General features: G+C 35.0%; 2 protein-coding genes and 1 long non-coding RNA gene across 4 annotated transcripts in view; 1 reads left to right on the forward strand and 2 right to left on the reverse strand.

Annotated features, from left to right (window-relative positions):
* The window catches only part of LOC120420633 (long-chain fatty acid transport protein 4), a 29411-nt gene extending 20447 nt beyond the window's left edge, over positions 1 to 8964 (reverse strand). Inside the window, exon 1 of the mRNA XM_039583709.2 lies at positions 8592 to 8964. Coding sequence (XP_039439643.2) covers positions 8592 to 8612 — 21 coding nt within the window. The 5' untranslated portion in view covers positions 8613 to 8964. The remainder of the gene's footprint in view (positions 1 to 8591) is intronic.
* Positions 8965 to 15766: 6802 nt separating this feature from the next.
* LOC120420636 (uncharacterized) lies at positions 15767 to 17076 on the reverse strand. The gene is made up of 3 exons (XR_008212428.1): positions 16555 to 17076; positions 16421 to 16482; positions 15767 to 16365 (listed from the first exon to the last, which is right to left on the reverse strand). It is a non-coding gene; the product is annotated as an uncharacterized LOC120420636 (long non-coding RNA).
* A 1079-nt stretch (positions 17077 to 18155) lies between these two features.
* Positions 18156 to 23008, forward strand: LOC120420635 (thioredoxin-related transmembrane protein 1). Of its 2 annotated transcripts, none has more exons than XM_039583711.2 (3): positions 18156 to 18603; positions 21263 to 21620; positions 21692 to 23008. In XM_039583711.2, the coding sequence occupies exons 1-3, from the start codon at positions 18443 to 18445 to the stop codon at positions 22172 to 22174; spliced, it is 1002 nt and encodes a 333-aa protein (XP_039439645.1). In that variant the 5' UTR covers positions 18156 to 18442; the 3' UTR covers positions 22175 to 23008. The 2 variants fall into 2 exon arrangements, with proteins under 2 accessions (XP_039439645.1, XP_039439647.1); XM_039583713.2 differs by having other exon boundaries at positions 18161 to 18603; positions 21263 to 21599.
* Positions 23009 to 23669: the final 661 nt, after the last annotated feature.

The following is a 23669-nucleotide window of genomic DNA, read 5'->3' on the forward strand; positions in this document are numbered from 1 at the left end:
GGTTATACCGATGGAACCGTAAAGAAGCTGATTTGCCGGAAAACCGGTTGGGAACTGAAACCTTTGCCTTTTCGAGAATTTCCACACACTTTTTTATGATTTCCTTACGCGATACCAAGAGCAAAAGTCAAGTTCAATAGCAACCAGTACTTTCAAGGCTTTTGCAGTGATTTAATGCTGTCATTTAATGGTTTTTTGCGGACGTTCAATTTCCACTTTTTTATTTTTATTTCGCGGTTGCACGGTTGACCGATTTTACTCTATTTTTAGGTTATTAAAGCAATGTTTTTTTGCGTAACGCCTTTACCTTTTTGAGAATTTCCTCACATTTTTAAAAATGATTTCCTTTCACGCTACCAAGTGCAAAAGTCAAGTTTATTGGCAACCAGCACTATCAAAACTTTTGCTTTCGTGCTGTCGTTAATTGATTTTTTGCGGATATACAATTTCAAATGTTTTATTTTTATATTGCAGTTGCACGGTTGACCAATTTTTCTCTATTTTTAGGCTATAAAAACATGATTAAAACGGACCATTTTATTGCGAAACGTCTCAGGGTCGCATTTTTTTCCCAATTGAACGGCGCTGTTACTCAATCAAAATCAATAAAGTGTCACTCATGACCGCAGGAGGCAAGTCAACCGGCGAAGCGGTTAAAACAAACATCTAAGCAGGCGGGATCTTAAAAGTTCGTTTTTTTTTTCTTACAGTTTGCTCAACTCTCAACAGATCGCAGTTTTCTGAACGCTTGGCCTGCTAATGACACTCAAATGTCGAAGAGGGATCGCCAAGGGCCATCTACCTAACTGTTTAATAATGCTGAATTTTTTACGACAAAAAGAGACATCTTAAATCTAGCATCCAAAAATCTTCTAAGAAACGAATATCAAAACAAGACAAGCGACCTCCAAAGCATACTAATTTTAGACAGAGGCTAACACACGCGAAAGTTCACTGTGTCACATTTGAAGTAGTCCGATCGGGTGCATTAGTTTGAATACATTTATTGTGGTCAGATTTGGTTTGACGTCATTATTTCGCAAGCAATATTTGTTTCAGTTATTTTTTTAGATTTATTTCTTTTTATATTGGTATTTTAAACAATTTTTTTTTTTGTTCTACAAAAAAGTCTTACGATAAAAAAATTGAAAAAAAAAAACATAAAATCACAAGCATCTACACAAAGTTTTATGAAAAGTCATCAAAGTTAAAGACTGCTTCGCCTTATTGAACAATCAAAATACCGCTAATAAGCCGCCTGCAAGCTACCACACTTGTTTGACGTCAGTCGGAGAGGGGGTTGCCCAGGAAGGTGGTGATGATTCGTTTCGGTGGCTGAACCGGTTCGAAGCTTAAACTTTTGGCTTTTAGGTAGCTTTTCAGGACTTAGAGGGTGACGATTCTCGAGATTTTCAATTTCCCGGGAATCGAGAGTTGAATTTGGCCATTTCCCGGGAATTCCCGGGACCCGGGAGTTTTTTTTACTATGCCAATAGTGGCAAAATTTAAAAAGAAAAGTATTGTTATTTATTCGTTAAATTAAGTATACTCATAATTATTAGGAACTTTATAGTTTACTATAATTGTTTTAAAATTTTTATGAATCATAATTCGCAATGAGTGACTTTTCAAATGTTGCACAAACTTGTTCCATGAACTTCTTATTATTATAATTTCCCAGTATCGAGATTTTTGCAATATGATAAAGAACGACTCAAAACAACAATTTAATTTTTTTTCATCCTTTTTAAGGTCAACTGTAAATTTTAATTGAAGATATATTTACAGTTATCAGGAAAACCGGAGTATTCACAATTGGCGAACCTTAACTTTACAAAGATTACCGCTCCAGAGTTTAATATTGAGGTTGACGTGAAACATAAAATTACATCGCTTTGACATCAAAAAGAAATTACCTTGAAAATTAACTTAGGTACTTAGAATTAAAAAAAAATAAGGATTGCTATGCTCGAGAGAAGATATGGAATTTGAACTTATCTTGAAAAAGCTTTTACCTCTTCGAAATAATAAATAAAAATAATATTTCTAGAGTTTTTTTCATAACGCCCTATAAACACTCTAGATTTATAAAAAAAGAAAACATTAAATTTCATTTCTGGGGTGTAACTGCAGAGTATGTTTTAAGGTTAATTTTGGGGTTCACATTTTTTTGGCTTCTCTCGATTATAGTTATTGGAATTTTTTACAAGTTAAAATTTAAAAAATAAAAAAAAATTAATAGGAAGATTAGAGAAGCATTGGTTTATTTGAATTTGAACATCCAATGTTCCAAACAATTTTGAATTTTTCAAATAATTTTTGATTAGTTTATATAATTATGCTTCAATATTTATAAGTTAAAAATTTCCCGGGAGTCTCGACCGAATTTCCCGGGAATCGAGAGGTCCAAAAATGGTCGATTTCCGGGGAATTTTTTCCCGGGAATTCCCGCTCGTCACCCTCTATCAGGACTGTTTCTATTTTCGAGGGCTTTTAAGATGTAAATAATTTAAATTCCGATTCAAAAGCGTTAAGTCATTTTGAAAATTCTCAAAATTTCTAGACGGCAATAAAATAGTGTTATCAGAGGAATTCCATCTTATGCATTAGTGAAGTTTTTACCAAAACAGAAACAAACTGACGAAAAACCAGTATGAACCGAATTTACCTTCTTGCGTGATTTTCCTTTCTATTTTTAAGGGTTTCCTTTCGCTTACCCAGAAAAAAAGTCAAGTTCATAGTTACGAGCACTTGCTACAATTTTTGGCTGGAAGATGTTGATGACATTGAGTTTTGAAAGTCAATGATAAATTTATGCATCCGGTGTACGACATAAAATTGGGCTGTATCGGGTTGGTACCTCGAAAAAAGTTTAACTATCAACTACATTGAATGTTTACATGTGACGCACATAAGTCTTTAAAAAAACAGGCTGGATTTGTTAGCAACGTTAGAACGATGTTCAAAATTTCTGCACAATATTTACAGGCTTGAAAAGGTTGGCTTTTAAATTATGAATAAAAATCGATTAATGAAGGTTGCTTTACATATTATCTCCTCCAATTCACACCTTTAATTTCAAGCACATTTTCAGTTCATGTAAAAAATAATTAATTAAAATTATTTAAATTATTATATTTTGTTTTTTTTACAAACATAGTATACCTACACCCAAAACTTGGCAGCGTTGTCGAGGTTCATTTGCTAAAAAAGTTCATCCGTCAAAAAAACAAAAATGTCGACCACGGGAATCGAACCAGAAACCTTTGACAGACTAACCCAATGACTTAATTGCCTCGGCCACCACAGCTTAGTAGTTAAAGGGAGGTCAGAAGTCGACTTATAACACTTGTTGGAGATTTATTGTACCAATTAACGAATGAACACATTTGTTTTGATGGTGTGAAATGCATTAGAGCAATTCTCTGAGATTTCGGTCATTCGATTTTTTTTTTTGTATTTTTTAATCCAGCTGAAACTTTTTTGGTGCCATCGGTATGCCCAAAGAAGCCATTTTGCATCATTACTTTGTTTTCCATACAAATTTGGCAGCTGTCCATACAAAAATTATATATGAAAATTCAAAAATCTGTATCTTTTGAAGGAATTTTTCGAACGATTTGGTGTCTTCGGGAAAGTTGTAGGAATGGATAAGGACTACACTGAAAAAAAAGATACACGGTAAAAAAATTGGTGATTTTTAATTTAACTTTTTGTCACTAAAACTTGAATTGAAAAAAACACTATTTTATTTTTTTTATTTTTTGATATGTTTTTCGAAAATTTCCAGGTTGTGCAAAAAATCTTTGACCGAGTAATGAATTTTCGAATCAACACTATTTTTTTCAAAAAATCGAAATATTGGTCGCAAAAATTTTTCAACTTTATTTTTCGATGTAAAATCAAATTTGCAATCAAAAAGTACTTTAGTGAAATTTAGATGGAGTGCACCGTTTTCAAGTTATAACCCTTTTTAGGTAACTTTTTTGAAAATAGTCGTAGTTTTTCATTTTTTTTTTAAATTAGTGCACAAGTTTGCCCACATTTGAATTTTTTTTTTTAACTGAGAAAATTCTCTATATTTTGCTTTTTTGAACTTTGTTGATACGACGTTTAGTTGCTGAGATATTACCATGCAAAGGTTTAAAAAGCAGGAAAATTTATGTTTTCTAAGTCTCACCCAAACAACCCTCCATTTTCTAACCTTGATATCTCAGCAACTAATTGTCCGATTTTCAATGTTAAAATATGAAACATTCGTGAAATTTTCCGATCTTTCCGAAAAAAATATTTTCATTTTTTTTAAATCAAGACTAACATTTCAAAAAGGCGTAATATTGAATGTTTGGCCCTTTTGAAATGTTAGTCTTGATTTGAAAATTTTAAGAGTAATGTTTTCGGAAAGATCGGAAAATTTCACAAATGTTTCATATTTTAACATTGAAAATCGGAACAAAAAAGTTCAAAAAAGCAAAATATAGAGAATTTTCTCAGCTTTTCAAAAATATTTTTTTTCAAAAGTGGGCAAACATGTGCACTAATTTAAAAACAAATGGAAAACTGCAACTATTTTAAAAAAACCTAAATATGGCTATATCTTGAAAACGGTGCACTTTATGAAAATTTCACTGAAGTACTTTTTGATTGCAAATTCGATTTTACACCGAAAAATGAAGTTGAAAAATTTTTGACCAATATTACGATTTTTTGAAAAAAAAAAAAAAAAAAAAAATGGTGTTGATTCGAAAATTCATAACTCGGTCAAAAATTTTTTGTACAACCTGGAAATTTCTGAAAAGTTGGCATTTTATGTCCCCTAAAACATATATCAAAAAAAAAATAAAAATAGTGTTTTTTTTTTAAATCAAGTTTTAGTGACAAAAAGTTAAATTAAAAATCACCAAATCTTTTTTACCGTGTATCATTTTTTTTCAGAGTAGTCCTTATCCATACCTACAACTTTGCCAAAGACACCAAATCGATCAAAAAATTCCTTAAAATGATACTGATTTTTGAATTTTCATATATAATTTTTGTATGGAAAGCTGCCAAATTTGTATGGAAAATTATATGGACAAACTAATGATGCAAAATGGCTTCTTTGGGCATACCGAAGGCAACAAATTCAAAGTTTAAAGAAATATTTGCAGGATTCATAAAGAGTTTTTTTTCCCAACCTCAAATTGACTCTTAAATTGCCATACAGTGAACTCTCTCTGTGTCGATATTGAAGAGACCATCGAGAGCGGGAGGTATCAAAATATAGAATGAAAAAATCAAAGCATGCTTTTGAAGGGACTGAGAAAAATATTGACAGATGGAGCAAAATTGATATCGAGAAGATCGACAGCTTCCCCTCCCACTAACATTTACACACAAGATCCTCTGTAATTATTAAGTCAAATGTAATTACAAAAGCCGACTCGGTCCTAACCAGGTCCCAGTACCGAAAAGGACCTAATAAAAATAATTTTATGAAAAAAAAAAAAAGATCGACAGCTAATAACTCGATTGTTTCAATGCTTAAACATTTAAAGACAATTTTAGAACACGGGTCTCAAATTTTTTTTTGCGGGTATTTTTTCAAAGTGTCAGATAAAATTTATCAATTAGGCCGTTGCAAATATTTTTTGTAGTTTATGTTCCTCGACTCAGATCAAAATCGAGGGGGGGGGGCAAAAAAATTAATTACAGGATACGGTGTCAGCATTTGAATGACAAAAGTGTTTTAAAATGCATTATACACCTGTCCAGTTGTTTTGCAATCATTGATTTCCAAAATTTCCAAGCATTGACGAAAATTTTGTTTTTGCGAGAAAAAAAAAAAGTTTTTGCGGTGCTGTACATTGTTATTTCATAAAAGTTCAAAATATTTTTTAACGAGCCCAATCATGCTAAATATGATAATCAATGCAGAGAAAGGCATTTTAGATTGTTCTCAGTTGATTACACTTCTGTTTCCATTGAAATATTGATGTTCTTTTGAAAAAATATTTTTTTGCCTCCTGATTTTTCCGGCCTTATTGATTTTAGAATTTTAGATCAAAATAACTGGTTGATTTAGCCATAATTGCAAATAAATGACAACTAATTGGAAAGTTAATTAGCTAATATTTTTGAAAAGAAACACATTTTCTTAGGTTGTTCTTTTATTTTTATAAATAAAAATATGTGTACTCAACAGCTCTTAATAATGTTAGATAGTTAAGCTTGGTTCAGAAGTTCATACACTTTTTCATTTGTACAAATGCCTTCTGTAGCTTGGTACAAATTTCAAAATATAAAAAAACTAAAATCAATTCAAAATTTATTTAACTATTTTCAGGATTGCTTAGTTGCTTAATTGTTTAATCAACTTTAAAATTCAACTAGTTTTTCTTCCCAACTTTTTTTTTTTTTTTTTGATACATTATGGCTTTGTTTCAGCAGTAAATAAAAGTGCAAATTTACAAAAAGAAAAACTCAGGCCGCTGCAAATATTTTTTGAACTTTACTTCCCTCGCCTCCATAAAAAAAAGTTTAAGGATAGGAATTAGAAGCCATGGTATCAACATTTAAATGATAACAGTAGTGTATGCAGTTTTGACGAATATTTCCAAACGAGCCCAAGCATGCTTAATATGCAGTTTAGATTATTTTCATTTGATTAGACTTCAACTTCCATTAATTTTTTGAAGTATTTCGAAAAAAATGCCTCCCTGATTTTCAAGGGCAAACACAGCAATCAACAACCAAATGACTCCGCCCATTTTCCAATGACACTCCCTTTCCTCAAAAGTCACGTGACACCTCGAAAGCCCTAGCTCATATCCCGCAATCGCCATTTAACTTAAAACAAACCGCGGCTGAACTCTGCCCTTCTGCCCGCCCGCCAATGTCGATGAACTGTTCCGTTACAATCATTAGACCGGCGTTATCTGTACCTACAGTCTACTGCTGCTCTATAATTACGCCGCTCCAGCCGGGCTCAAGTTGTACAATTATCTCGCAGCTTCCCCCCTTCCGAAGCAATTGTAGTGGCGTTCTGATTGCGTGTGATCATGCTTAACCGGAATCAACGATAGAGTTCGGTGCGTGCTAAAGTTGAACTTGTTTAGGGCTTAAAATTCCCACGAGCTAATTAATTCTTCTAAATAAGATTCCACGATTGGGGCTTATTCTAGAGCGACTGAGAGGGTGATTTTTTTTGTACGAACGGAAAACCCCCAGCGAGGTTAGTTGCTACTATACTGGTACTAAAAAAGGGTGCTTTGAGTAGCTGGAAAAAATGTTTATGCATTCGAGTTGGAGATCTGACGAAGGGTGTCACACCGGTAGGGTGTCGCGTGTTAGACCTAAATTGCTTCACGCTGGTAAGACACTGAGTTGGTTAGATCATCTTACGGTTTGTAAATAATAGAAATTATTTAATACATAATCATCAAAAAAGGTTTTTTTCTGAATTTGATAATTGAAATATTATATATATTGTCTTTGTTTTCTTTGTTTCTTTTTCGATTTTTTTTTTGTTTTTTCTTTGCATTTTTACATTCATTTGATATTTTTCATCTTTGTCCTGTCTTTATCTAACTTCTAATGCATCAAAAGACGAACAACTGTTTTGAAAATTTTATTTATTGCATTTTGGCCATTGCAAAAAATATAAATTTTTTTTTATAAATATCATTGAAGTTAAGTTCAATGAAGTTTTTAAGTATTTAATTAAATATACGATGCTTTTTAGATAACGTTAATCACATAAAGTTCTTGAACTGCCCGGATTTTTGTTAACAGATCGATTTTTGTAGATTCCAGATTTTTCCATAATTTCAAAACAAAAGGCATTGCTTACCTAAATAATGATTTTAAAAAATATTAATAAAACAGTCATAATTGTCCATCGAACTTTATTTAATAAAATTATGCCAAATACCATCAAATAATTGACAATTTTAGAATAAAATAGAAGTCTAACCATTTTTAAGCGAAATATTTCAAAAATGGAAGCATTTATTTTTCAATTCAGAGGGACTCCATAAACAATAATTCCTTTTAAAAATAATTAACTTCCATTTTCCGTTAAAAAATCTAATCAAGATTCTTTAACTTATTTTTAAAAACCGAAAAAAGATCTAGAATTTATTTGGCAATTTTATTTTTTCATTTTTTTAAAACATAAAAACTATTCTATCAAGAACGAAAAAATGGAATAAAGAATATTAGAGAAATATTTGCAATGACTAACTAAGTTTATCATTTTAAAATATTTACTTTAACTATTGCTAAACTCACGTTTGAATCGTTTTTTTTTTTAATATTTAAGCTGATGTTTATTTTTTTTTTGCATGTTTTTTTTTTAATCCGATCCTAATTTTGAATACACCCTGAATGAATGACTTAACACCTTTTCAAATCTAATGATTGATGCTAAAGAATTTTCCAAACTATTTTGAGTAAACCACGGCCATGAACCAAATATCATAAATCCAAATTAAGCCACACCCCTTACAAGGATTCGGCTTAAGTAACCGGGTCGCAATCCGTACAACTCAAACCGCCCAGACATTTATCATGAAATCGTCACACACCTATACGAAGAAAGCTCGACTTACCTTGATTTCATTGCTATTCATCGTGAATAATGATTATATTAATCCATATAAAGGTTCCCGCTGGACTGATACTCCGGCTGCCGGTCGCTACTGACCACCACCCTCAAAGCAATTCGTTTCGATTGAGGCACACAAATTGTTGCACGATCACAGGCCTGCTGGTGTGTCACACTTTTCCACCTTGCCGAAGACCATTAAGCGATCGATGTTCTTCGATTACACGCTTGCAACACTTGAACTTAATTCAACGTTTCACTTTGGTGACTAATCCATTAAAACCCTTCTGGAATCCGGACACTAAATGCACTACGCGTAAGAACTTAACACAGATTAAGTTTAAAAAAAATAAACAAACACAACTTAGTCCAGGTCGACTAGCCGCCGCGCGAAAACAAAAGGAACAAAAAAAATGAAAACAAACCACGTGCGGCAATGTGTTGGTAGCGTGTGTGTGTGCGCGCGCGCCGCTAATCCGAGTAGGTCGACGGTTGAAATTCAACTGAACGCGATGCTTCGGGCGTTGGCCCGCTGCGACTCTACGGAGAGCGCGCGCAGCGCCGTCGTGTCTTCATCAAAGTTGGCGGTGGCGTCGGCGACGTCGTCGTCTGAAGAAGTCGACGGAAGGACGATCGCCGGTAAACGTGCAGGGATTTTTTGTTGTTGTTGTATTGTAAGTTTGGTGGATTCCGGTTTTGCGGTGTCAAAAAATAAAATTAATAAGCTATCACAAATTGTCAATCGTTAACACATTCATTGTAGAAATAAAATACAGTAAAAAGAGAGTATAACCGGCTAAATCTTGAGGGTATTTTTCGAGAAACATTACAATCATATAACCTGTTTAATGGGTTGAGTCGAAAATAATTTATGACTTAAAGCATATAAACAAATTATGTTTTATCTGTGAGGTCACCCTGTCAATCCAAATGCACTGCATAGATGTCACTTGCAGGCGAGCCTTTGCTTTCATGTCTCGCTTTCGGTTTAGTTTTGTCGTTGACCTAGAATTTGAGCTTTGTGCAAATACTTTCACTCAGTTGTCCCGAAAAGGGGTTTCTTAGCCCATGCGCAGTTCATTGGTACATGAGATTTGGACGTTGATTCAAATTGAACCAAAATAGATAAAACCTTTTTCGTATTATTTTTTCTTATTTTTTTCTATGGGGAGAGTAAACATATGCATTTTGCACCATAAGTTCGTCAATTTAATCAGTTTTAACTGAATCTGTCGACACAAAAGGCTATAAAATCGTAGAATGACACCCTTTTTTGAATCAATGATGGATCTGGATTTAGAGCCCAGAAATAGTGTGTGAAATGAAAAATAAATCACGATATGAAAAATGCTTCTAAAAACAACGTGTAGAAAATCATTTCTTGATTGATGCTTTCAGGATCAAGATTTGCATGTTTGTCAAAAACAAACATGGCCGCCAAACGACCGATCTGACATGATGCCTTGTAATCAAGAATCTGGATTTATGGGTTTTCTTATCGATTTGTTATCTATAAACATCCATCAAAAGTTTTCTAATAAAAGTTTTGTTCAAAAAAAGTGTTTAGGCATTTTAAAATGTCAGACTTCATTCCCAACTTTCAAACTATATTTATTTAGGAGAACAAAAAAATCTAAATATCATCAGTTAAAAAAAACTAGTTAGGAAACAATACACACACTGGTTTTTGCATGGAGTTAGCATGTTAAGATCTCATAAAAGTATTGTCCTAACAACAAAGTTAAAAAAAATAGTAGAATGCTGTCTAATTATTCCGAACATAATGTTTTCAGGTTGCTTTTCGTTTATGAAATTTTTAAATTGATCATTTTTGAAGCATAAATTTGCCTATAACACAGTTCAACAAAAAATCAAATGTTTCTTGTCTCTGAGACGAGAATATGTGTTCCTTGTAGATTTTTGCCTGCTGAATCCGAATCCGGGTCCAGAATTGCTCCAAATGGTCCCAATTTTGAGATACACCCGTTTGAAATGTTAGTTTAGGCCAAAATTAGCTACTTTGTCGACTTTTTTACAATAGAACTGTTGAATAAACAAATAAACCAATACATGTATCTTAAAGTTCACGTTTTCCCCTTTCTGAAACACCCCTGGATTTTAAAATTTGATTGTTTCTACGCATATTTATAGCCATTTTAAAATTATATTTTCAGTTGCATGCAAGTTGGAAAAACTTGAATGAGAACCAACTGAAAATATAATTTTAAAATGGCTATAAATATGCGTAGAAACAATCAAATTTTAAAATCCAGGGGTGTTTCAGAAAGGGGAAAACGTGAACTTTAAGATACATGTATTGGTTTATTTGTTTATTCAATAGTTCTTTTGTAAAATAGTCGACAAAGTAGCTAATTTTGGCTTAAACTAACATTTCAAACGGGTGTATCTCAAAATTGGGACCATTTGGAGCAATTCTGGACCCGGATTCGGATTCAGCAGGCAAAATTCTACTAGGAACACATATACTCGTCTCAGAGACAAAATCTTGTTGGACTGTGTAATCGGATTATTTCACTAAAAAAATGCTTTACACAATTGAGTTTACTTGTAAAAATAATTTAAAAATTGTTCATGACAAAATCTTTTAATTGTCCAAAAACCATATTTTTCACAAAGCTTCGGTACGAAAAAAACGATTTTTAAATTTCACTTTTTATTTAAAAAAAACTCGGTTATGACCAACCCTCTTCAATTTAAACCTTTTGAAATATTAGACGTGATTTTAAATTCTGAAAGTATTACCACAAATCTTATAAAAAAAATAAATATCTGAAAGATAAATAATGTTTCATTATGGTATTTATATAAATCGGTTTAAAATCCTTGTAGAATCAACTATCCCCACTAAACTATTGTTAAATACCAGGGTCCTGATTTTCAGTTCAAAGATCAGAAATCACTCACTCATCACCGAATGAATCTTTGTCGACTGGAACAGGCAACCATTCGCGAGCGAACACTACCCGCTCCCTGCCAGCGGCTTGCTCAATCGCTTCACTCAGCGAAACAAATACTTCGTGAATTTCTTTTTCTACTCCGTCCGTCAACTTGAGTCATACACGAATGTGCTCAGAGAGGAGAGAGTCAAACAAATACTAGCGCAATGCTCATTTGGCCTGTACTACCACAGATTGCCGTCAATTAGAATTTGGTATGGTGGAAATTGCTGCCAAATGTGTCTTTGATGTTGTGTAAACTGCAAAATTGCAAAATATTATTGATATCATTGATTTTAAGCAGTTTCTTAAATGATCAAAGCTAAGCCGATCGCAAAGTATTCTCAGTCAGCATCGAGCGACTTAACGAAAATCGGTCTCTCCGAACCATTCGCTGTACTACCCGATTTGAATGAGAGGGAGAGCAAAGAGAGAGTGTTCGGTAGCGATTGGTTTGGAAGTGACGAACGGTAGGAATACATCAGAGCAGTTTTTCGTCGCTCTAGATTTGCGCTCGCGAGTGATTGAGTCTTTTTGGAGCAATCAGGACCCTTGGTTAAATAATCAAAGGGGGTTTTCAATTTATTGCAAAATAATTCCTGTACAATGAAAATAGACGTTCACATGTCAAAATATTGCTCAGATAGCCAAACTTCTGTAAACTAATAAAAATATAATGACTTTGGACAACGATGCCAACTTGTAAAACATACAAAATTGGGAAATTTGTTGACTTAGTCGTAGATTTAAAGGTTGCATTTATGAGGAAATCATGAAAAATCGTTACTAACACCTTTAAAAGGGCGGCCGACACTGGCCCGACAAATATATTTAAACTCACCAAGAGATGCTTTTGTAGAACGTAATTATTTTCAGTTTTTTTTTTAATATAGTTCAGACTCGATTATCCGAAGGCCTTGGCAAAATTTGAGATAGAAATTTAAAATCCAAGATGGCGGCCAAAATGGCGATCATGAAATATTTAAAAAAAATGCATTTTCTAATTTTACAGGCAATCAACCATTCAAAGTTAACAAAAATGGGGTCGTAGAACTCGAGTGAAGTGTTAAGAATGAAAATAAAAAAATACAATTTTTTAGTTCGTCATTCGATTATCATCTTTGGATAATCGAGTCTGGACTTTTTTTTGGTTTTGCTTCGACATTAAAAAAAAGATTTTTTTTAGGAAAGCTATTACGTGAACCCTGGATTGTGGTTGTTTTTGCAACAATCGAGGCATATTCTTTCTTACAACTTTTAGTTTTAATTTTTTTTTAAATTAAAACATTGTTTTAAAAAGACTTTGCTGCTATAGAAATTTACCCAAACCTCACAATTCTTGCTTTCCATAAACAGCTTCAAGACAACCATCAGCGCCAAGAGCTTTCAGTTTCCCAGCACGTGAGCACTTTATCTAACGGGGCCCACCTATCCGAAAATTGAAATTGGAATTTCGGCGCGCGAAACAAAACTCGCCAGCTCGCGATAGTGAAAGTAAAATTAAAACAAACACTTTCGCCGGTGTTTTCTTGGATGTTTCCCCCCGCAATTTGCATACACATTACTCTGCGAAGCAATCGAAGGAAGAGTGGAAATGGAGAGGAAAAGCCTCGCGAAGCTGCAATGGGTTTGAACTTTGAAGATGCTTTCTAGCTCCTCTTGTTTTATGAAAACGTAAAAACCGAAAATTCAAATCCGAAAGTAAGGCCAATTGATAAGCTCGGCTATCGCCACCGCCGAGTCTAATTGAGGGGGGGGTTGTAAATTTTTGGACCCCCCAAAACGGCCAAGGAATTATGTGATAACAAGTGGAAATTTGAAAGTCTAATCACAAACAAGCAGATTAGTGAGATTTATTTTTGAACCGTTTAAAATTGATAACACACTTGTTTACATCGTTATCGTTTGTTGATAAGATGTTAAGCAAAGATATTTCTACTCGGTAAAATTTAAGTAATTCAATTAACCCCACCCTCACGTAGAACGTAATTCCAGTATAGAAATTCTCAATCGTTTGAACTACGTGACCAAAAGCACTTGCTCCAGCACTTGACACTAATTACAATTCCTCATTCAAACTAGCAAAAAAGTCATGTACGTGCGTTTACTCTAGCATTCACCCACCAGGATCCCACCAGCCTGCTGTGTTGTACCTGAAGTGATAAGTGGGATCAATTATTCAACTTTGCTCTTCCATGTAATTACGCGATCTCGCCGTATGACTTAATCAAAAGACGTTCGCCCAGCATCCACTTTGGGCATCATCGATTGACCGACCAGCCCCCCATGTCTGTATACCTATTCATAACGGAACTTTAAAATCGTGTGCCAAACAATGGAGAGAATGAATTTGGGAGGGGAAGCAACCCTTGAAAGTTATGCAATTCAAAGGGTGACCGTAAATCACATTCACTTGTTAGACTTTTTTCTCAGCGCCTACTTACAGGGTTATCGAAGGGGCGCTCAATAATAATAACCCACTCACAACGACAACAACCTGGGCAGGCCTCCGATGACTGTGAACGAAAGTAACAATGAAGTTCAATAGACAATCTGCAGGTGGTGGAGTTCAAGGTGTGCTTTCACTTGAATTCCACGTTGTGAGCTTATTCTCAAACCTATGATAGGATCTACTTTATGATTACTTTCGTTTCAATTATTTGGTTCAATTGGCGATGCTGCAGCGATTTACATCATCGTCAGCTTATGTGTAATTTTGACGTTGGCTTTTCATTCAATTATTATCTATGATGTAATCCAAATTAATGGGATTTGGTTTTGACGAAGGTATGGATTAGTCTTACTGCTAAAGCGCTAGTTAATTTAGAGATCAGATAAATGAGTGTAAATTTCGTGAATCTTAAATAAGAATAAAATTTAACGTTTAAAAAAAATGTAGTGTGGGAAAATAAAAACACATTAGAGACAAATCGGTTCAAATTCTTTAATTAAACGTTAAAATCGTACAAAAGTGAAGCTCAAATGTGTAATTAAAATAGGGTTTCACTGTGCTTCGTACAAGTTCTGCTAAGAAACATTGAAAATTGGACATCTGGGGAAAGTTCTTGTATGTTTTGCAAGTTAAGGACTTTTCCTTATTCAACCAAATTAACAGATTATTCACTGTTTAACCCTTTTAGGCCTGAATATTCAATTGATGGGAAAATGATCCTGAGAACCATACGAATATTATAGGCTACTTTAGAAAATGTTGATTTTTGGGTCATATCAGGCCTGAAAGGGTTAAACAACTTATTCGTCAAAACCAGAACCATCTCATTAAGCAGTTTATGTCTAGATTTCTGATGAAAAAGCCTTTTAGAAGCTGTAATTTCTAATTTTATTTCGATTTTTTTAAGGATCAAATAATTTAAAACATTTTTTTTAATTTGATTCTTTTCGAAAGTACTACAATTTTTTACTATTTTGACCCCAGATAACACAATTTTCCATCCCAGAGAAATGTGAATTATTTGAAAAAACATGAATTGTTTGCGACAAATGTACAAAAAAAAACTTAATATAAATTTCGAACCATTTTTTAAAATCCATTTATAAACCACTTATAAACAAGCTTATAAATTATTATCAAAAATCTACTAAATAGCTTAGAGATTCAGGAACAAATAATTCCTCCTGCCCGAATAAACTTCAGCGTTTATAAACATTATCGATCAAATCAGAATGTAGAAAAAAAAGTTTTATGTTCCTAGAAATAAACGCCATTTTAAAATTAATAGCAATTTCTTCAAAGTCCTAGATTTAAGTTTGGATGCAATTCAATAATTCAAACGTTAAGGTTCAAGTAGAAATTTGCATCTTTTCATTTTTAGTTATTTTTTTTTTTAATAATTAATATAAATCCAATGTGAAATAGCATAAAAAATCACATCATTCTAAAAAAATATCCTTTTTTATCTATATTTTGAAAAAGAGCCAAATAGAGTGACAAAAGAGTGGCTCTTTTAAAAAGAGCGAACGAAAATGAGGGGCTCCTAAAAAGAGCGATTTTGCCCACCTCTAGTAAGTAATGATAAGTGTGAGTCCTTTATAAAAGTGACAATTCGTTGCTTTTTAGTTAGAATTTGTCAAATCACACTAAAAATTGTCAAACGAAAAAGTGACCAACCACTGGGCGTTGAGTTTTTTTTCGAAAAAGAAATTTTATTCAAACTCAAAAAATCATGTATAAATAAAGTTAATTTAAAAAATATTTACGCTTGTTTCCTTTCCGAGGCGCAATTCCCGGATCATCGCCATCTGCGTGATAACCAGCTGATTCAGCCTGGATGATTTCGCTTTTTCTTTGAGCAGACTGTTAGAAAGCTCCTTGGTCTGCTCAAGCTGATGAAGGAACTTGTTCTTCCACATGTTAACGTAGGTCAGCGCGTCGTTCTCCGGTTATGGTGTAGCTCGAGGTGGGGTTTTCTCAGCTTTGATGGGCATCGGGAACGGATCTTCTTCCATGGCCGCAGATTGTTTGGCGACTTCGGTGGGAACGTGTAACTTCGAGAACTTATCCAAGGTCTCCTGGAAAAAGATCAATGTTTATTATAAAAGTGTCAAACTCTCTTTTGATGTCGATCCGTCATCGTAATCGCCGTCCCCCTCCTGACTGTCGTCTTCTTCGTCACTGGTCATTAGAGACAAGCTACCGTTCTTGGTGGCAGCTTCCGGCACGGCCGTCACACTCAAATTCAGAGGGTCCTTGGGGGTCGACGGTCCCGGGCAGTTTTCGATAAACGCGCCACTTGGTATGGACACCATTTCCAAACCATTCTGGCTCAGGCTTATTCCGGATTTCTGAAGCTTTTCGTCCAGCTGAAAAAAAACATAAATTAAATTTATTTTAATTTTAAATTCATCTCTCTCTAACCTTCAGTTTAAGCGCAGAATCGTTCACCGTTTTGGCCGCACTTTGCTGTTTTTTCTGACGTTCTGTTAAAATAAAAAAAAAGAACATCAGTCTGAGGAACACTTTTAGGTTAGGTTTGGTTTCAAAATTTTCACCTTGGGGCTCCGCCCCCGCCTTTCGGGAACGCGTTTGTTGAGCACTTTTGGCCGTAGTCTTCACTTTTTTTGTGTTTTCTGGAAAGATAAATAATAAATATTGTTTATTAGATGTGTAACATTGAATCTAAAACTAATTTGCTAAGTTACCTTTCTTCGTTCGGCCCATTTTAACGACGAAAAAAAATTCTGCAGCAAATGGCGACCGACCACGATGATGGAGACTGACGGTTTGATTTTTGTTGGTTGCACTCTACACACACACACCTCTTTTTTCATGGGTACACTCTAAATTTTGTCAAGCACGAAAAAACATAAACTGTCAACTTTAATCATGTGATTTTGAAACTTTTTGTTTAAAATAATGACACGCATGTATTTTTTTAAATAAGAGCATAATTTCTTGAAGCTGTATATTAGAGTTTGATAAACAATGATTGTTTTTTTTTATGATAATGAGAAAATTGCTAAAATTCTAAAAGGAGCAATTCAGAATATGCGTGTTGCGGATGTTACCATTAACAAGTGCAATATTCCGTAAGGTCCGACTTCATCTTGACATTTCCGTTTTTACACAGTCCGACCTTTTGTAAAAGACGTTGATAATAAACTGTCAAACAGCTGTTAATTTTTTTTCTTTAAGCTTTGTAAGAAATCAAATAATAAGTCAAAAATCAAATTAAAAAGCGTAACTCGAGAAATTATTTGCTTTATCACAAAGTTCGGGGTGTTCCGTACTCAAGAAATCCAAATTCGGTAAAAAAAAACATTATAATTAAGTCAAAATATAGAAAACTTAAGATTAAATAACCCTTCATGACATCGTTTTTACATTACAATATGTTGTTACAATAAAATCTACTGTTAAACCATCAGTTTTGATTATCCCAGAGGGTGTTACAATGATTTAACAGTAAATAATATATTAACAACAAAAAACATTGTAAATTCATTGTTTTTACAATCAATTGGGTCCTAAAATGAAGCTTAGATTGCTGATATTATTGTTTACAGCGATAAAGCTTATTTTTCTGAGTAAAATGACCCTTTGTACGACCACAAAGAGTTTAAAATGGATTTTTAAATCAATTTCGAAAAATTAACCTCGCGGTCCTTCTTGACAGAAAAGCTCCTACTTGACAGCTCGTTCCAAGGGGACCATAGTTGATCCATCGAAAAAATGCTGTCTTGTCAAAAAAAAAATTTTGCATTAAAATGAAAAAAAATGATCAGAAATGGTTTTTAATCGTGTTTTTTACCGTTGTACATAAAAATTTACATAGGGCTTTAGTACCCAATTCCACTGTACCGTTTTGTCCGGGTAACTTTCAAACAGATTTCTGGCAACAGTTTTCCTAAAATAAACTCGCGAAAATACCCCTCGTCAGCTCATTCCAAAAGAAACGAATGGAAACCGAAACCTTTTGTGAATCAAAGGGGGACAATCTGAAGCCTGTGAGAAATATAAAACCACATCAGGCTGTTGTCGGTCGGCAAATTGTCGTTCACAGCTCGACATCGACCTGGTTGTCCGTTGACAAATCCACCTGGCAGCACCTTCCAACCGTCATCGCAGCAACACATCATCAGAGTGGCAGAGGCAGAAGTTGGAACAAAAACAAAACGACGCCATTCACAGTTCGCGAGGCCAGCAGTCGGGCAAAGCGCAAAAAATCGCTTTTTTGTTGGTGTAAATTTTTTGACATCTCATCGCACCAAAAGTGACTTTATTCTCCAGAAGGAAAGAAGCGGAGTAAAAAACAAGAAGAGTGAAAATTTCAACCCAGTCGAAGCAGGGAGGAAAAATCGCCTCTTTTTTCCACGTTTTGTGCACCTGGAAGTTTCGAAGCGGCTTGGGCTTGGGCAGTTACCGGACACGGCCACTACGATGCAACGGAACAAAGCGGCGACGTGGGCCGCGATGACGCTGGCGGCCTGCTGCTGCTTGCTTGCTTTGATCGGGCCGGCTTCGGCGGCCAAATCACAAGTCATCGAACTGGACGAGGCCAACTGGGACCGGATGCTGACGGAGGAGTGGCTGGTCGAGTTGTGAGTTTTGAATTTTTCTTTTTGTTTTTTGGTTGATCCAGAATAGAATGGAATATATAATTGCCACGATGGCTGCTGTTGCGGCCCGGTGGAAGAAAGAACCAAGGTCATTTGCTGAATGAGGTTAGCCTGGCAGGCACTGGTCGATGAGAGTAAATAAGCAAAGTTACTGACGATGGGCATTATTATAGATGTGAAGCATGGGAAATTTTATTGATTTGACTCTAAATAGCGGCTGATGACACAATCACAGCTGATTGTTTACCTTTTTAGAAGGGAGGAGTGCCTACTATGACTAATATGTGCTACTAATTGAACGCACCTTGTATAAAATTGTACTGATGGTAATGTTTTGCTTGGGACACGTCACTTTAATCTTTGTCTTGAATTGTTCTAGAGTTTGGAGCATCCTAGACATATTTTACAAATATCATAACGGAAATTTAAATATTTTGTAATGTATAATTAAATTGCTCTTAATTGGCTTTATAATTCAGGCTGTTAACATACAATGTGCATCATGTTACAGATTTAAATTTGACAAAACATTACACACCCAACTGTGCGGTTCGTTTTCAGTTTAAATATTTGAAGCAATAAAATGTGTATATTTTTCGTAGAGAGTTTTTCGCCGAACTTCAGATCAGATTATTAAAAATAGCATGTAATTCCACCGAGCACTCAGCACTTAACGTATCAGAACGTTCAATTAAAGCTTATAAAAAGCACTTTCATCTAAATTTGAGTAATAAGTAGCTTATTGGGAAGTGGACAAGAAGGTTTCTTTCAAAATATTGGCAAGTAAGTAGTTTAAATAGTGGAGTTCGGAGAATTTCAAGGAAGTTTAGAATTTTCACTATACAGTAAAAACACGATAATCCATTTTAGATAAGCTTGATTTTTAATTTCGGATTAAATTACATTTTTTTCAAGTTATCTCGATAAAAATTTTAGAAGGTCCTATCTGTATTTATATGTTTTAACGTTTACTCTGGATCTTTTAAAAAAAATCTTTGATTTTGAATTTTTTTTATCTGGTTTGAAACTTTTCTTATGCATTCGCTGTGCCAAAATAGACAATTAAAATCATAAGTTTTTTATATGGGTCATTCCAGGTCAACTGGGAACACTTTTGGACTCAACCTTCACCGATTTGGACCAAATTTGGAAGGAACGTTCACCTCTCGATAGTTGTAGTAGTAATCTCAAGTTTAGTGCCGATTGAACCATCCCCCTTTCTTTGAAACTGCCCTCTTTTTGACGATTTTCTAATAAACTTTTTATTCTTTTACTCTTAAATTTTCAACTATAAGACCAAAAGACTTTTTTTGGTTGCATTTTATAAGAAATTGTCCAAGGTTAAAAAAATGTCTAATCTGTTTGTGACCCCAAAATAAAATTTAAAAAAATCGTTTGCGTTGTATGTTGAAGACCTATATTTTGAGAAAAATGAAAATCTTGTTTCGATTATCTGAAGTAAAATTTTGGCGAGTACTTTAAATAATCAAGTACGAAAAGTATTTCCAGAGTTTTTTTTCTGAATAGGTTCTATAAACATTTAAAACACAATAGGTTATAGGACCTTAAAAAAAACTCTGGATTTAGTATTCTCTATTTTTTTTTATTTTCAATCCATTCCCCAGTAAAATTAATTTTTAATTTTTTTTTTAAATTTAGGATTTTGAAAATTTGTGTTTTTGCAAATTTAAATATAATTTCGAATTTGAAATTTTAAGAATTTTATTTTTTCACTTTTTTGATGATGAATTCCCTCCACCTATTTATTATATTCACTCGCCCCATGCACCCAAACTACGGCACAAAAGAAACAATAAAAACATGAGCAAAACTAGACCGCGCGTTCCCACTGCCAGCGCATTATCGTGAGTTTGGAATTTCTAAATTTAATTTTGTTATCGATTTTGGGGTTTTATATATTTTTATTTTATTTTAAAAATTTTTACATTCCTAGATTTTGGATTTTTTGAATATGTATGTGTAATGTTGAGTTTCTGAATTTCAAGAATTCTCGCTTACTTTTTCATAAGGTCCTATGTACATAGGATACCCATGGCGCATTGGTTGTATTGAAAAAGTTTTCTAGAATTATTAAATTTAAATTGCTTTTATTTTAGTTTTTTTTTATAATTTTTGAATCTTAATATTTTTGAAATCATAAATGTTAATATTTCTGCGCCATCTTTTTTTTAATTTTTGAATATTTGTATGAGGACGTTACAAATGTTTTGCAAAGTTTATGCCGCATGGCTTTATGGCATTTCTCTCTGTTTTACTTCATTCTGAGCAAAGCCTAAAAACCGTCCTTTTTATTTTTGCCTTTAAAAAAATTGCGTTTAGAAATTCGGTTTTATGAGGCAATTCTGGATTTTCAATATTATTGTATCGAATAATTATTTAAAATTGCACAACAAATCTTCTGAGACTTAATTATATGTGATGAAAAATTTGTTACATTTTTCATTATATTATCACTGATTGATACGAACACATTCCTTGATTATTTCTTCAAAACTAGATCATTTTAGTTATTATTATCACTTACCTTTCACGAAAAAACCAATGACGTTGACGATGCATCCTGAAATTATAAGAAGAAGAAAAAATGTTAAATATTGGAAACATTAACGCTTTCTTCCAGTTACGCCCCGTGGTGCCCCGCCTGTAAGAACCTGGCCCCGATCTGGGACGACCTGTCGACGTGGTCGGACGACCTGAGCATCAAGATCGCCAAGGTGGACGTGACCACGTCACCGGGCCTGAGCGGACGCTTCTTCGTCACCGCCCTGCCCACGATCTTCCACGTGCTGAACGGCGAGTTCCGCCAGTACAAGGGTTCGCGCGATCTCAACACGCTCATGACCTTCATCGAGGAGAAGAAGTGGCAAGCGCTGGAGCCGGTTTCCGCCTGGAGCAAACCCGACTCGCTGCAGATGTCGCTGGTGTCGCAGTTCTTCAAGCTGTCCAACTTTTTGAAAGTAAGTAAAGCCCGCTTCAAGGTGAGGTTTTGTGGAGGAGGGTTTGGAGGGGAATCTGGGTGTTGATGGACGGTTTCTGTTTGACTCTTCAGGAAGTGAACGTGATGCTGTCCAAGGAGTACGGACTGCCGCCGTGGGGATCGTACGCCCTGTTTGCCGTCGGAACCATCCTGCTTGGCGCGATCCTCGGTCTGATTCTGGTTTGCGTGATCGACTTTATGTTCCCGCCCAAGTCGGCCCAGCGCAAGAGTTTCTCCGAGCACAAGCGCAGCCTTAACAACGAGAAGGAAACCGAGGATCTGAAGGGTGACGAGCTGGAGGACGAGGACGAAAACCGGGAGGAAACCGGCGGCGTTCAGGACGAGGACGAGGAAGCGGATGAGACTTCCGACGGGGAAAAGTACTCGGGATCGGACTCGGAGGAGGTTCCGGAGAGCGAGCGGAAGAAGGAGGATGCGGAGCCGGAAAAACCAACCAAGAAGGAGGAAGCGGAAGAAGAGGAAGAGGTGACCAAGAAGAAGGAATCCGCCGGCAGTCCGGACGTGCGAAAACGCAGAACCCGGAAGGCGGATTGAGCAGCTGGTCATTGGTTTGTATTTTGTTTGCGCGTGTGAATTTTTAACGTTGAAAAAAGTGAAAAACTATGCAGAGAAGGCTGGAGCAGAACCAAACGCCCAAAAATGTTTCCTAAAATGAAACACTAAATAATCGAAGACTTAAAAGAAACACATACACACTAAGTGGAAACCGAACAGAGAGACACGCACGCACTCACGACTTGTTGAAGAAGTCGTTAAGTCTCGTAAAAAAATAGCATTTGAATAACCCGTCAACATCTCATCCCTTCTAATAAAAAGAAAAAAAAAAGTGCGATTGTTTAATATTAATAATTTTAATAACAAAGCTAGCAAAGGCAAGCGAGTCAAGTTAGAAGCGTCATCAAGAAGGCATTTTTAAGGTAATGTTTAAGCAAAAAGATTCCATCAAAAACACTTTCTTTTCTTCTTCTTTTGAAGTGATACTAACAGATAATTCCCTTCGTTAGGCTTTCCGTATATATTTTAATAAGTTTTGTGTTAATATAACTTTTCTATCGCATTCTCGTGATTGCTTTTAATAATCTTAAAACCTTATTTTCCAACCATTTCTGATATTCTCACTACTGACCAACGTCAAAGCGGCAACTGTTGGCCCTATGAGGGAACCAAACTCGACAGAGATATATACTAAACAATTTGAAACAGAGTGTGGATTAAACACAGGAAAAGCAAAACAAACTCACTCATGTGTGCATCACACACCACCACCACCACACACAAACACACAGAAAAGAAGTGAAAACAAACTTTGTGTAGTTGTTCATGCAAAAGAAAAATCGAAATAAAGGAACCTTTTTCCAACAGTGCGAATCAGACGCTTGGTGCGAACCAAGTAGGCGTTGTGTTTTTTTCATGTGTTTGAGAAACTGTCAAATTGCTGACGGACGATGTCGACGAGTTGCTGGAAGGTTTCGAATATTGTCCGTTTCTTTCGAAGGTACATGCCGCGCGGCATTTCAGAATGTGCCGCAGACATTGTTGCCAGCGATTTTCTGCATTTTTGGTGCAATAAAAAACATTCCCGGCAACAATGCCATGCAATTCGAAGAAGAAGATCAACAAAAACAAAACGCACAGTATGGGATTTGACAGCGCGCATTTGCCGAAAGTGCGGCGCGTCGTTTCGAGACGGGTATGCCGCGTGTCTTTTTCGGGAATACGCGCAATATTGTCTGAAAAATTGTTTAATCGTCAGAATTTCAACAAGGTTTTGTAAGAGTTTAAAGATAAACAAATTTAAGATCATTTCATCAGATCACGTTTGCTTGTCACCGAGAAACCAGAACAACTCGTACGATGCGGTAGGTGTTCCATCCTGTCAATTGACATCTGTCAAGAATATCATACGTTGGCAGCTCTGCCTACGTGATCAGCAATGCATCTATGAAAAAGAAAGCAAACAAACCAAACGAACGTCTGTTCGCCCTCTTTCTACAAACATCAACCAACGAGTCAACATCCTTAACCGATT

Source organism: Culex pipiens, chromosome 3 (assembly GCF_016801865.2).
Source record: "Culex pipiens pallens isolate TS chromosome 3, TS_CPP_V2, whole genome shotgun sequence".
NCBI lineage: Eukaryota > Metazoa > Arthropoda > Insecta > Diptera > Culicidae > Culex > Culex pipiens.

Excerpts from the sequence above, each read along its gene's own strand:
- LOC120420635 (XM_039583711.2), top strand. The coding sequence starts at position 18,443 with ATGCAACGGAACAAAGCGGCGACGTGGGCCGCGATGACGCTGGCGGCC. Across the intron at positions 18,604-21,262 it reads GAGGAGTGGCTGGTCGAGTT|TTACGCCCCGTGGTGCCCCG; the intron begins GTGAGTTTTGAA and ends GCTTTCTTCCAG. Across the intron at positions 21,621-21,691 it reads TAAGTAAAGCCCGCTTCAAG|GAAGTGAACGTGATGCTGTC; the intron begins GTGAGGTTTTGT and ends TTGACTCTTCAG.